Raw genomic sequence first — 14590 nt, 5'->3', positions numbered from 1 at the left:
GAAAAAAAACCCCTCTTCGGCCGCTCCCGTCTGCCGCATTTTGCGGCAAAATTATCCACACCCACCGCCGCGCTATGAATTGTGGGATATATGGGACCACGAAGCGTGCACCAGACCACGCTTGATATTTGGGGAAATCGACGCATTTGAAGTACACTTCGAATTGGGACAGCCGTCGTGGCGTGGCGGTGACGTAACCGCACTTGAAATGCGTACTTCAAGCGTGCAGACCCTGAATTGGGACACAGCCAGTGTCTGATGTAGAGCAGGTGTGCTTGAAAGCTATTATTTTTGTGGAGTAACAAACTGGCAGCCCTGGAGTGTTTTCTGCTTGTTTTTACCTCAGCAGTTATCACCTTAATGGGGATGTGTCTGTGTAAGCCAAACAATAAATGATTCAGGATAGTTATTTGTCTATTGGCATTTTTTTTCAGCACTGTAACTGCCGGTTAAACAGGTGAATACACTCCAGCCTCATTCTGTGCGAGTTTCCTGAAAATACAATGTTGAGAATCTTCAGCAGAATTATGGTAAGCAATTCAGTGTAGTTGTTTAGGATTTATCTTACTGAAGTCATAACAAAAGCCCATTACCTTGTATTCATAAATATGTGTGAGGTTTTATGTTTTTGTTAACGTAATAATTAACAGAAGCAATTTTTCATGTTTTAACCAAATGAATGCTAGTAAAAGTCTCAGGATTTATTATCTGATCTTCTTTTATTCTATATTCGTGTATTTTTGTCTTTCTGTCTCCCAGGTGAAGTTGGGGAAGATGAATCCTCCAGATCAGGTCAGATCTTATCAGTTAGTGAAGCCTGTACGAGTGATTCTTATTAGTGACAGATACTTGAACCAGCAGAAGGGACTTCCCAGGGTACCTGTCCCCCCTCTGCGGAAAACATGTGAGGGCTACCTCAGTGCCCTGGAGCCCATAATAGAAGAGGATGAGTGGAAGCGAGCGAAACAGCTGGTTGAGGCCTTTATGAAAAGAGGAGGGGTTGGAGAGGAACTGCAGAGAAGCCTGGAGAGGAAAGCATGCAACACTGACAACTGGGTGAGCTCATTTACTGCCACTAAAGAGGTTCAAGTTGCAGTGACCAGACATAGGGAACTGACTGAAAATGAATGATCATGTTATAGGGAAGGAAGAAGATGGAATTAAAAAGGTCTCAGGTAGGATCAGTTAGAACAAAAAACATCAGGCCTTATTCATTAGTAAAAATAGAAAAGTACTATAGAAATGCTATTCCAGAGGACTATACTATGAAGAAATTTCAACATACCCAGTCTTTCTTTATATGGCTTCACAAAACCTAAAAACTGCAGGCAGCAATGAAGAGTACTGATAATTAAATGTATTGTGTCAAACAAAGCAGCTCTGTTTCAGAACATTTGGTAACTGAAAACCACTGTGATTGAAAAGTTGAAATGAATCTTTATTGGTCTTATTGATTAACAATGTTGCATTAAACAGTAAAATGAAACACTGTTGCTGCAAATGTGATGACGTAAATCCAAAAGAGAACTTGTATTTTGATCATTGCAAGTGGGGAAATAATTCATTAAGTGAAAGTTATATAAATCTGTCTTACTGCTCACTGTGCTTCAAGTGCTGCCATCAGTTTCTAATCTGACAGCTGCCCATCAGAGTTTTGAAACTTAAATGTTTATATGCATCGGGTTAAAGTTTACTCTGTGTGTTCAAGTCTGACACTGTCCCACAGCCTGATTTGGAAACTAGTTTATCACTAACAAAGTGAAATTGAGTGAATGCTATTCACAAGCAGCAGCAAAAGTAATATTTAGTCTAGAAGTAATATACATTAATCATAATATTTTTGGTTTATAAGTGTTTTTATAAAATATAATTCTTTGACTGTCTTAAGTGAGCTGTGGTACTGCACTCCATTAATTAAAAAAATGTGATTTGATGTATAATTTGTCTATTTGCCCTGAGCCTTATCATTAAAGGCAATGGCAGAATGTACAGCTGTAGTTATAGTAATTGATGAAAATACTCCAATTACAGAAAATGGTGTAAATTTGTCAAGAACTGCAGATAGAGTAGGAACACTTAAATGAAATTTTGCAACATCTTAGAAACTCAAGTGATGACACTAATTTTTATCAGCTGCTTTCTGCAGGATTAATTAACAGCCTGCTACTGTGTGTAGACGACAGACCTGTGGGGGAAGTTGGAATACTTTGGGAACCGGAGCCCTGTGGTGATTAACGCAAATGTCCCGATTGCGTGTCCTCGACTGGACTTCAGGGATAAACAGGGACAAATTAGGTAAACCAACACACACTCTAACACAAAAATGATACCTTGTATATGTGTTTATAGCTTTTTAAAACGACTAACATGTTTTGTTTTTTGGGGGGGTTTGCTGCTTAGGTGTGCAGCCAAACTAATAATAGCTCTTTTGGAATTTAAGACAACCATTGAAAAGTGAGTACCAGAATCAAATTAATGTTTAATTAATTAATTAATCTCCAGAGATCTAAGATGCCATAGTGCAGTTAACACGTCATATGCTCACAGGACCTTTTGAGAATAAATAATGAGGAAACTGATCTCACCTGAGCATGAAACTATTAGTCGGTAAAATTAATTAGGGAGCCTCTGAAACTGAGTCTGTTTTGTAAAAATGCCTGTAATAACGTAAGTTCTAATTCCATCAAAATGTTCCAAAAGACACCAAAACAAGAAAAGTGGTTAAGAAATCAGTTTAGTAGTTTTTGGTACTTGTGTATTGCCTCTATTTTTCAGCCCACCTCGGTTTACTGATGGAGGCTGTGTCTTTCACAGTGAAACATTACCAGCTGAGAATCTGGGAGGGAAACCTCTTTGTATGGAGCAATATTCCCAGTTGCTGTCAACCTGCCGCATCCCAGGTCTGGAGAGGGACTCGGTGGTGTTCCATGCCAAGATCGGCAATCCACCCAAACACATCACAGTGGCATATAACTCTCAGGTAAGATTTTTTTTTTTTTTTTTGCACAACATATTACCAGAGTCTTTGTGGAGATGCTTGCAAAGAGCCAAAGCTGTGTTAAAAGCATAATGCGGTTGTTTCTGTCCTGGATGCAGTATACACTTTGCCATTGTGCTTTTGTGGAATAGAAATAAAAGTAATGTTTATATCCACGCTGTAGACTGCCACTATTTTCCTCCTCCTCTGAGACAAAATGAAATCGGCTGATTGGACTCTATGGCAAGCGAGCTAACAATTCCAACAAACTGAACTACTGGGATTCTCTATTCTTATCCCTAATGAGAGTGGGCCAACATATTAAAGTCTATGGGTTAAGAATGGGATATCACTCAAATTCACACGGATGAGTGAATAGTTTACTGTGTATAAGGAAATGGGTGAAATGAGCACACCTTTTTAAAAAGACATTTAATTATTTGCTTGAATATTGTAGTGTAGCGAGTAACATCTTCACAGGTTTGTTACCCCTGGCTATTGACTTGCGAAAACACACTGTACTATATAATGTTAGCTTAATATTTGCTCTATAAACACTACTCGTGACCTACAAAAAACAGTCAAATGGATTCCATTTCTCACGCATACCCTATCTTTGCATGGTCTTTATTCTCCCTTGCTCAAAGGTTATTTTCCTTCCTCTTCTTGTCCTCCACTACCATGTCCGGTTGATAAGCTATCACCAGTTTGTCTGTCTGTATCTGCAAGTCCTACAGGATCTTAGCTTGGTCAATCTCAATAATACACCCTGCTGTTATGTGCTGGATTGTCTCAGGGGCATCTTTGCACAGCCTGCACCTGGGGTTTTTACCTGGTGTGGTAGACCCAGCCTCTATGGATCTTGTGCTTAGAGCTTGTTCCTGTACTGCCATTAGAGGTGCCTCTGTGCCATCCTTCAGTCCAGTTTTTTCCCAGCCACTGGTAGGATTTCTTGATGTCAGCCACTTCCTCTATCTGCCAGTGGTGCATACCGTGCAGGGGCCTATTCTTCTACAATGGTTCTTCTCCTTGCACACAGTTGATGTCGGTGGCATCAACTGTTGATGTCCATCTCATGTACCCTCTTCCGCTGAGGTTACTTCCATAGTAGTATTCCAACAGTTCCCTAGCACCTGATGTGGGCCTTACTAATCCAGCCAGTATGGTTTCAGTTATCTTTCCCTCTCACTCATAACCAAAGCAGATTGGTTAGCATCTGGGGCCTAGCCTGGCGACCCTTATTGAATACAGTCCCCCTGGTCAAAAGTTGAACCCCAGATAGGAAGAGAGAGTTTGCCAGAGATGACAATCCAAGCAAACCAAGTGGAACCCAACTCAATTCTCCTCTCTGCAGACACTTGAACACTACCTGAAATGTTTGAAAGAGTAGCTGAAAAACTCTTTGCTGTTGGCCAAAGGAGTGGGCTGTTCACCTAGTCCCACTACCCAAATGTAAGGCATGTAGTGCTGAGTTGGATGGGAAGCATGTGCTCAGTAATGCTATAAATCTGTGTCCTCCCTTTGAATCAGTTCTTTGTGGTGGAGGTCTACCACAATGATGGGACTCCGCTGACAGTTGATCAGCTTTGTGTTCAGATGGAGAGCATTTGCACCTCCACATCAGAGACTAACACGGAGCCTGTCGGTATCCTCACCACCCTGGATCGTGACTCTTGGAGCAAAGCATATCTCAGTATGAAAGGTAAGGCCAAGCTTAGCTTTAACTCAGATTAAACTAATGAAAAAAGTGTGACATAAAGTGGTCAACAGTAACTGATCTTGGCAAAGAAGGGTAATCTGCATTCTCTATGATGTGATGAACCAGAAAATAACACAGAAAAACATTTTTGGCATCTATTTCATCCTAGCACATCATCGTTATTCTCTGCAACCTTGGTGAGCTTGGCTAAGTGCACATCATGGTGCTGCAGGTTCTAATGGGTGACCCAGCTAGTTTGCAGTGGATCTCAGCTAATTATTACAACAACACAATTTACAGGTTACAATTACAGAGTTACAAAAGACTATTATCAGCCTGGCTAGCCGGTAAATAAAACATGTGAATGGAAGAGCCAAAGCTAGCTTGTTAGCAACAACTGAATTTGTAAAATGAAGCAAGAGGATTTTCCTTAGTAAATTTAAAAAAAAAAAAAATAGAAAAGAGGGAAAAAAAGATTACAAGTCAAACTTCTAGACTTGGGCAACCATCAATACTGCACACCCCAGGGTCCTATCCTAAAAGGACAACACTGAAATAACACTCAATAAACAAAGTTTAAAAAAAGGCACTTTTTCATTGTAAGTACCCTATGATAGTGGAGAAAACATCAGAGAATCCTCCCTTAGCAAGTGCTTGCTGACAATGGGAAGGAAGACCTACTATTTAACAGGAAGTAACCTCTGGCAAACCTAGCCCAGCAATTGAAAGGAAACCTTTTTCTCCCACTTGTGCCCAAAATATCTTTGTTTTGGTAAACAGAGTTCATGACACTGGGTGAGGGCTAGAAAATCAAGTGTAGACTGAATTCTTTGCTTTCACTGTCAACTCTTTGTCATAATTCGCTACTAATCTAGTGATCTGTTTCACTCCATCTTGACAACACTTGAGAACAGAATCTTTAGATATTTGAACTCAACTCAAATCTAAATTGCTCCTCCTGTGTCTCTAGTTCAGTGAATCAGTCTTAGCCTCTTTCCAACACTCTGGAGTACACTTTTCCAGGAAGGCTGAGCAGTGTGATATTCTTCTCTATAAATTAAGAACTTGCTTAGAATCATTTTCCACAAAGTCCAGAATGATCAGCCCCATCACAGCTTAAATATCATACTACCATGTTTTCAACTACAGGCTTATTTGCTGTAGAACCAGCTCCTATTCAGGAGAAAGATCCACTCCAGTTTTAAGATTAGATGTCAGAGATTCAATTTTTATAAAACTTGACCCTGAACCATGCTTTAGTTATGCTGGTAGAGGACCTCCTACACCATCAGTATCAGCCATTATTGGATTAGCATGGGAGGAGGAAAAAAATACAAGAGGTACAATCTTTTAAAATGCTCATCATTTCCACTCAGCATTTTCATTAAAAGAATATATAACAAATTCTCACCAGATGCCATGTTTACTGTTTAATTAATGAATATTTCACAAATTGTAACAATTACTTCAACAAAATCTTTCGACCAGTAATTTTGTTTATTCAAAGGTATTTTATTGTTAAACCAAAATGTCTCATTTAGGATGAAAAATGCACCAAAGAGGAAACTTTGGTGCATTTTAAAATATGTGTGACCTTGGACGTGCATATGAACATACTATTTAATAAGAAGGTGCCCCTATTTTTGCATTACAAACGTTGAGGTTGGGTGGGGAAGAGCATGCTGAGCACTTCTCTAGTTGGTGAGTGTGTTTTATGAATGTATGGATAAATAGATCAACCAATTCCTACACCCCTGGTCACGCTAGTAAAAAAGAGACGAGAAAAGGAATGATGGCGATGTTAACTGACTTGATGCATGCCTAATTATCCAGGTAAGGTTAGGGAAACCTGCAGTCAGATGAGAAGTCACTTGGATGACGAAATGTTTCTCCTGCTGAAAACTGTACCTTCAGGTGAACAGAATTAACTTTCTGGGGCAATGTTAACTTTTTTTTTTTTTTTGCACATAAGTGAGGGGTGAAATTGTATAGTGTTACTTGCCTTTGTGTATTTGCATGTGTACCTGTGACTGCTTCATGCGGTCTGTGATGGAGACACTCTGTCATAGCAAGATCTGTTAAACTGTTAAAAATCATTGGGTTTGGTTGGTTTTGTTTTTTGTAGATCAAACAAACAAAGAATCACTGTCAGCCATTGAAAGGAGCATCTTCACATTGTGTTTGGATAGAGCCATACCTCGAGAGTCTGACAAGTACGTCACATGTGATTTCCACCTAATAACACATGGAGGAGGCAGCCAGTGGAATAGTGCCAACCGCTGGTTTGACAAGTCACTGCAGGTGAGAAACAACCTGCCTGAAGAAATGGATGGTTATGTGGTATTTTTTGTGTGTGTGTGGGGGGGGCGAAATTCCCAACTGGCTCCCCTCAGTCACCTGATATTCATTAACTTATTTAATGGGCAACATGGAGGTTCAGTGGTTCACTGTTGCCTCACAGTAAGCAGTTACTGGTTTTCCAATCCATTATCAGCTCGTTGAAACATCGCGGCAAAAGGTCGAGGGAAAGCACCAAGCTTTTTAAATAGACTAACAATGAGGCGGAGTTGTTGCTGCCAGTAACACAACAGTACAAAGTTGCCAAAGCGAGTGAGAATTAAATAATTTGAAGAAAAGCTATCTGCAGCATGTACAAACTGATACAAATCTTTAATAGGGCTGTCAAAATTGAGAGCAAACAAAACAACTGCTGTATAATGCCCTCCGCTATCTTTTTTAAAAAATTGGTCACATGCCTGCATCACATGACTAAAATGCGTCATCATTTTAGAAAGTCTGCGTTTTTTGAGTGTCCACGCGGGACAGCTCCGTTTTGAAATGTATGCGTTTTCGAGAGGGTTTTCAAAACGCTGCGTTTTTCTTTGGGGAAAGCGCCGTGGACGGGAGGTCAAAACGGAACGAAAACGATGCGTGTACGTGTGCACGTAGCCGTCTGCCTTAGGTATGAGTGTGAATTGTTCTCACTCTGTGGCTGATGGGATAGGCTTCAGCCCCCCCTGCAACCCTGAATTGGATATTTAGAAGAAAATGAATGAATTTACTTTAGTATACTTAATGAAGCCATCCAAAATGTTGTCTTTGTAGGTGGGTGGGTATTTTCTTATACAATTTCTTATTAAAATTGTGTAGAAATGAGTTGAAATCTATGCTTGTAATTGCTTTTTTTTGTCTTCCTGCTACTTCTATCAGTCAATAAACACTAGTGACCCATGCATACATAACTGTGCAACAGCATTGGCTCCACTATGTTTGAGGACTGATGTGAAATGTTTCAGACGATGATGAGCTGTTCCTTTCCTTCTCCATGCTGTTTTCTTCCAGTTATTCTAGTTTATACAATAAGGTGCAAATCACTGGTTAAACTGAAAAACTTAAGAATAACCTTCTGTATTTACATACATGAAGGGATCTCTTGATTGTATACTTGACCTTCTCGAGTAATGATGTGGTTAAGGAAAACCCTTTATACAATGTAGCTAAAGAGAAAAATTCAGTGTTCATTTTATTTCGTGGCCTTTTACTCTATTCACTTATTTTGCTATCTTTCTGCCTTTAAAAAAAAAAAAAAAAAAAACCCAGAAGACCCGTGTCTTGCAATGTAAGTTTAAATTACATTTTTGTAATTAAAAAGTTCAAAAATGTTACAGTACAGCGACTTGACTCATGTAGATATCATGGTGTACCTCTTTAATCTGTTTTAGTTGACTAAAATGTTTGTTTGTTTTTTCTCCTCTGTTGTATTCCTCTATACCCGAGGTATGTCCAGCAGACATTCCTGGTTTCTAAGTAAGAAAGTAGTTTTTTCTTTTTTTTTTTCTTCAAATTCCTGAATTATAATAATAATAATAATGGATTGGATTTATATAGCGCTTTTCAAGGCACCCAAAGCGCTTTACCAATGCCACTATTCATTCACTCTCACATTCACACACTGGTGGAGGCAGCTACAGTTGTAGCCACAGCTGCCCTGGGGCAGACTGACAGAAGCGAGGCTGCCATATCGCACCATCGGCCCCTCTGGCCAACACCAGAATTATCTGCCAGGTCTCTGAGTATGTGCTATTCCCTCCCAAAAAAAGATTTGTTTCACTGCACAAATGTGTGTAAAGCAGCATATTCGTGGGGTATGTTAGTTTCTAATCCACAACCATTTAGTGACAGGTAGGATCATAAAAATTGCAAACATGGAGACAACACAATTGCAATTAAATCCTAATACTGTTTCTGTCTTTCAGATAATTGTTGCAGAAGATGGGTCATGGGGTTTAAATCTGATTCATATTGTTGCTGATGGTACAGTTAGTATGGCCTTAACTGACTATCTTGTCGCATCCATGTAAGTGGAACCAAATTGTTTTTCGGTTATGTAGATTTAGGCTTTTTCTTTTGTTATGACATTACTGAAAATTCAGATGTTAAATTTTAAAATCATTACATGGCATTAACGCAGATGTATGGTTTTCGTGAATCACACAATTTGGGTATATGTATGTATTTATGTGTGGAAGGTATGAATGAATTTAATTGTTCACGCCTGGGCTATGATCACTTGGCTGTGCAAACATCACCTCCTTCATGACTTAAGGATTAAAGGAGGGCACATGCTCTGTTTGTTTGGCATACAGTATGGTGCCTTTGGTTTGTTACTTCATGTGATATTGTTCCACCAAATGTATTTGCCCTCATTTTTGAAACAGGAAGAAGCCAGAGATGAGGCAAGCTTCCATTCTGCCTTTACCTATGCCCCAGAAACTACACTTCCATGTCACCCCTGATATCAAAGAGATCATTGAGCAGGCTAAAAGGAGCATGGACAGGTGAGTACATATCACTTTTAAATTGTTCAATATGGCTCATGTTGAACAAACATCTGCACATCTGGCACGAAAAGACTGTCATCCACTAACAAAGCTAGGGCTAAGGCATGGCTATTAGAACAAATAAAACATTTGGTTATATGTATGAAAAGAATATGGTTAAAGGTTATATTGCACTTAGAAATGATGTTGAAAAACAAAATGGGATGTTACACACGACACATCTTGTGTGAGTTTTAAAATAAATTTCACAACACAAAGCAACAAATGTGTTCAAAATTGAATACATTGTGGTATTTTTATTGTGTTGGTGTAAACCTGTCCTTCATAAAACTCAAGTGAGCTACAAAAAAGTGGCTTTTGGTCTTGCTGCATAAAAATCTCAATGTATGTAAAGCACCCAATTAATAGATGTGAATATGTTCAGGTTTTCTGTAATTAGAATTAATAGTGTGTAATATATCCCTGACCTTTATTACAGTTTGTTACCACAAGTCAAGTATCAACAAAGTGCCTAACCATAATCTCGCCTCGTGCACCAAAATGGCATTTGTGTGTATTCAATGGTTACTTGTGTTTGACACAGTCTGTTATTGCATCTGTATAATGTTTGTTCCATTCCTCCAACTACAGAAACATCCAAAACTTTGATCTGAGTGTTCTGGTTTTTGACCACTTTGGGAAAAATTATCTGAAGGCCCACAACATGAGCCCTGATGCTTTCATCCAAATGGCCATACAGCTGGCCTACTACAGGTGAAATCCTGAAACCTCATGGAGAATGAGATGTGTATGCAGAATGTTGTCAGATCTGACAGACAGACAAGCAGCTTTACTAGAATGTTTCACACATGGAGATATGTGAAATAACACTCCCTGACATGAGATGTCTAGCTTGTTCATAGTTTATAAGCACTTTGGAGAGATTGGGATGCCCCACAATGTATTTCATATGGTATTTAAAATTCTGGCATTTATAGTGAGGAAAAACTGCTGTGATCTCAGCCAGTATGCTTACATTAGCCCAAAGGAAGGAGGAATTACTACATCGCAGAGCCAGTATTTCTCTCATGAGTCAGTAAGTTTTAGAACTTTGTTGCAACGCAGTTTATGGAAAATCTTTCTCTCCCTTCTCTTGACAGGATGAATAAGCAGGTCTGTGCATCATATGAAGCTGTCAGCCAGCGAATGTTCAGGCGTGGACGTGTGTCCCTACTGCTTTCAACGACAAGTGTCTCAGCTGCCTTTGTCAAGGCCTTTGATGACCCTCAAAAGCAGGTCTGGCAAGATGGGTAACATTAAATCCAACTCTTACAATCAGGTTCATAAATATCTGCACAGGGACAGTTGTTGTTTGTACCTTTGAGTGTGTACAGCACTAAAGTGGAGTACTGTTGATACTCGTGCTTTTTGGTTGGTTTTTTTTCTCCATAATATAAACCTTTATTTCATACTTACAGATGTACAGTTAAAACAATGTTGTCATTCTCAGCTCGGTATTTGACACAGTTTGTGTTTGGGTCAGAGTACAGCAGTTCACCAGACTTCATCTTTCTGTTTTACACAGAACACGGAGAAGATTGATCTGTTGGAAAAAGCCATAAAAACACACAAAGAGAATATTAAGGCGGTGAGTAACATTTACAACATTTAGTTCTTCAGTTTTGTGGAGTTTATATCTTCTGGCAGCAACTGTTCTCTCCATATACTCTGAATTAGTTTAAATTTTCACTCTTGCATGTTGCTCTATCAAATAAAAATTTGTTAAAGTATAATAATAACCTATTCCATCAGTCTTCAAAGGTGTGACAGTGAAAATATCTGACAACGAAAAAGAACTCTAGAGAAGCAAAGAAGACCTGTGTACCTACACAGTTGAATAGTGGGAGCATGGTATACCAATGTACTGATGTGCACCACTGCTTTGGTGGGAAAACTAGACAGGTCTTACCATCAATCTTAGAAAATGGAGTAGATGCAACTATACTATATTACTCACCTGCCTTCACACGCATTGAATTTGAGTGACATCCCATTCTTAATCTATTAACATAATGTTGCCAGCCTTTTGCAGCTTTAACATCTTCAACTCTGCTGCAAAAGCTTTCCACAAGGTTTAAGAGTGTGTTTATGGGAATTTCTGACCGTTCTTTTAGAAGCACATTTATTATCTGGAAGTCCAACTCCTGAAAAACAACCCCTCGCCACCAAATTGTACACTTGGACAGTGCAGTCACACAAGTGCCGTTCTTCTGGCAACCATGAACCACTGGCAACCACTGGCTTGGCGAACTCAAAAGGGTGATTAATCACTTTGTACTCTAGAGTCCAGAGGCAGTGTGTTTTACACACCCCTGTCAATGCTTTGCATTGCCCTTGTTGATGTAAGGATTGACTGCAGCTTCTCAGCCTTTCAAACCTATTTAATCAACTTATTTAATCATATTGTAATTTTGTAGATTTTCAGATTTGAATTCAATGAGATTGCTGCAAATATTCATCTAACGAGAATGAATATAAAGCTGGCATGATCGAGGAAGCGTTTTTGTTTGATTGTTAGATAATGTTGAATATTCACATCACTTCAAAAAATTGTAAATGAATACACAGTGTGACTGCATTAATAAAACTACAAAGTGTGTACTTCAGTGCTACTGACAAGGTCAGAACAATAGTGGGCTATTTAACTACTAAGCAACAGAAAGTGTTTCTGTGTACAAGTTCATGCAGTGCCTGTAGTTGGTGATGGAGCCACCACTTATTTTCATTCTTGTCCTTGTACCTGACCCCCCCCCCCCCCCCCCTCCTCCTTTTTTTTTCTCTTTTTTTTTTTCTTTTTTTTTTAACATCCTTTAACATTGACCTATAAACCATTTAAGTATACTCTATGTATAAACCACACTCATCTACACATAATAGAGAACTAGGCCAAGTTCCTATTTTAAATTGGGTTAGGGGTTGCAATGCATAACTTGGTCCTGTGTCTTTAATCTTTAATTAAAGATATGAGTGTGACAGACATGTAATAGTATCCCAAAGAGTTGTTGGTTAAATATGTAGTATTTTTCTTTTCTTACAGGTAATTGGAGGACATGATATTGTAGCCCATATCATTGCTCTCAGATTGCAAGCTGTTGAGAATAAACTCCCCATGCCTGACATCTTCAGAGACATCTCATACAAAAAAATCCTTAACTACCAATTCGCCGCAAGTCAGGTAAAAACACATTAATGTTGCTTTGTTTATGTTGGTGAAGGGCTTATAGGTAAAACTGATATTTCTCACTAACACATGCATGTGATTAAATAGCTACCCAGCAGAAGTCCTTGCAGGTCATTATGTAATGTCCAAAAAATCTAAAAAATTATAAAAAATCATCAGTTGTATGTGTCTACAGATATTTTAGTTATTAACAAAATTGGACATTTATTTAAATGTTCCTTCAAATTTCATAAAAAAATACTCAACCAGTGGAAGTATACTAAAGTGGAAGAAATCATCATTAAAGAAGACCCTTTGTAAAATTGTATAGTTTACATTTCTTTTAAACTCTGATATTGAACATAATATATAGAAGTCAGTTTGGAGTGGAAGACATCCATAAAACCCAACAGTGACTTCATACAGCAGAAAGACCCACAAACAACTGTGGATGGCTGCAGGGTGCAAGTATTCTCATGTCCATGAGAGCGATCATTTTTCTGCCCGATTCTTGATGTTGTATTAAAAATGAACCTTTTTATTTAAGACTAGATTTCTTCACATTCACACAAAGATTTAAATTGGAAGAAATGTTTAAGTCATCGCAGCTCTTAAACATCTGACACTTTTAACATGACTGAATTAAAGTAGTAGTGCATTTTAGTTGCATCTCTAACATTTCATTTCACATATTTTGTGGTGCGACTCACAATGTTATCTAAAGGTCTGTAAAGCAACGTTCTCACTTAAATTTCTCTTCACAAGGTGACATCCAATACCGGCTCTGTGGGAGTCCATCAGGTTGATGAAAACTCTGGATACAGTTTGTGCTACAGTGTACATAACAGTCACTTCATCATTGAGATGGCAACTTCCAACACCCACAAGAGACTAAACACACGTCATCTGATCCAAAATATGAAGGATGCACTACTGGACATGAGGGCTTTGCTGGAGCAAGCTCCAAGAGCAACTTAAAAATCATCCATAGCTAAACTCTCACCTTATTTTTTGCATTTTCTTTTGTTTTATTTTTATTTTTTTATTTGAATGATTATTGAATTTTTTGAGGGGGTGGGGATTTCTCATCACTTCTTTGATTACTTGCTCAAAAATGGGAGATTCCATTCTAGATTTAAGTTTTGATCTTTTGTGAAACTTGCAGAGACCGGGTAGTCCTGTGAGTGATCTGTGGTAGGTGGGCTGGAGCAGACAGTGTCATGGCACACATGCTAAACACAAAGACACAGCTGAGGAAAATCCTTACACAAAAAAACACTAGGTGTTAGTCTTAATTGTCACACCCCAATTTCTATGTGCATTTTATTTGAGAAATGAGTGCTGAGCTTGAAGCCTAAAGACTATTATGCTTCTGTAATAAAACACCAATTTCAAACATTAGCTGTCTGACTGAAGTTCAGTCATTTGGATGTAACTCCTTCCTATAGAGATGCATTGATGCAAATGTCTAAAAGTAGTTTGTCCAGGTGTTTAGACTGAAAGTGAATATTTTCTTTTACAAAAAGTCAACTAAATTGTCTTTGCTTTGCAATCCAACCTCACTATGGCAAACTTTTGGACCAAAAAAAAATTTTTTTTTTCTAGAGTGCATCTCTGGACATTGATAGCTATATTCAGCTAAGAGGACATCTCTCAGAGCACACAAGATTTTGAATTTTTTCAAAGAATGAAATGACAATTCCTGCCTAAGGAATTAGAAATGGGCAGTAATGTAACATACAGGATACCAGCTGCTGTTAACCCTATAATGCCCTTTGTATTATATTTGATACATGAGTATCAGTTTCTGAGACCTGAGATCTCATCAACATGATCAATACTTGCCATAATTTCAAAATGTTATGGACAAAATT

The 14590-nt window shown here is 38.5% G+C and overlaps 1 protein-coding gene across 2 annotated transcripts; it reads left to right on the top strand.

The window, feature by feature from the left end:
* Positions 1-229: 229 nt before the first annotated feature.
* LOC113012918 (carnitine O-acetyltransferase-like) lies at positions 230-14117 on the top strand. 2 transcript variants are annotated; one of them, XM_026153363.1, is made up of 15 exons: positions 230-269; positions 435-530; positions 760-1056; positions 2177-2295; positions 2401-2454; positions 2815-2980; positions 4508-4679; positions 6802-6977; positions 8933-9033; positions 9395-9514; positions 10148-10270; positions 10657-10792; positions 11082-11144; positions 12594-12731; positions 13482-14117. In XM_026153363.1, exons 2-15 carry the CDS (start codon positions 504-506, stop codon positions 13692-13694), a joined length of 1905 nt encoding a protein of 634 aa, XP_026009148.1. In that variant the 5' UTR covers positions 230-269; positions 435-503; the 3' UTR covers positions 13695-14117. The 2 variants fall into 2 exon arrangements, with proteins under 2 accessions (XP_026009148.1, XP_026009149.1); XM_026153364.1 differs by lacking the exon at positions 435-530 and having other exon boundaries at positions 233-269.
* Positions 14118-14590: the final 473 nt, after the last annotated feature.

Source organism: Astatotilapia calliptera, chromosome 20 (genome assembly GCF_900246225.1).
Source record: "Astatotilapia calliptera chromosome 20, fAstCal1.2, whole genome shotgun sequence".
NCBI classification, from domain to species: domain Eukaryota; kingdom Metazoa; phylum Chordata; class Actinopteri; order Cichliformes; family Cichlidae; genus Astatotilapia; species Astatotilapia calliptera.
This window is presented reverse-complemented; position numbering and strand designations above follow the sequence as displayed.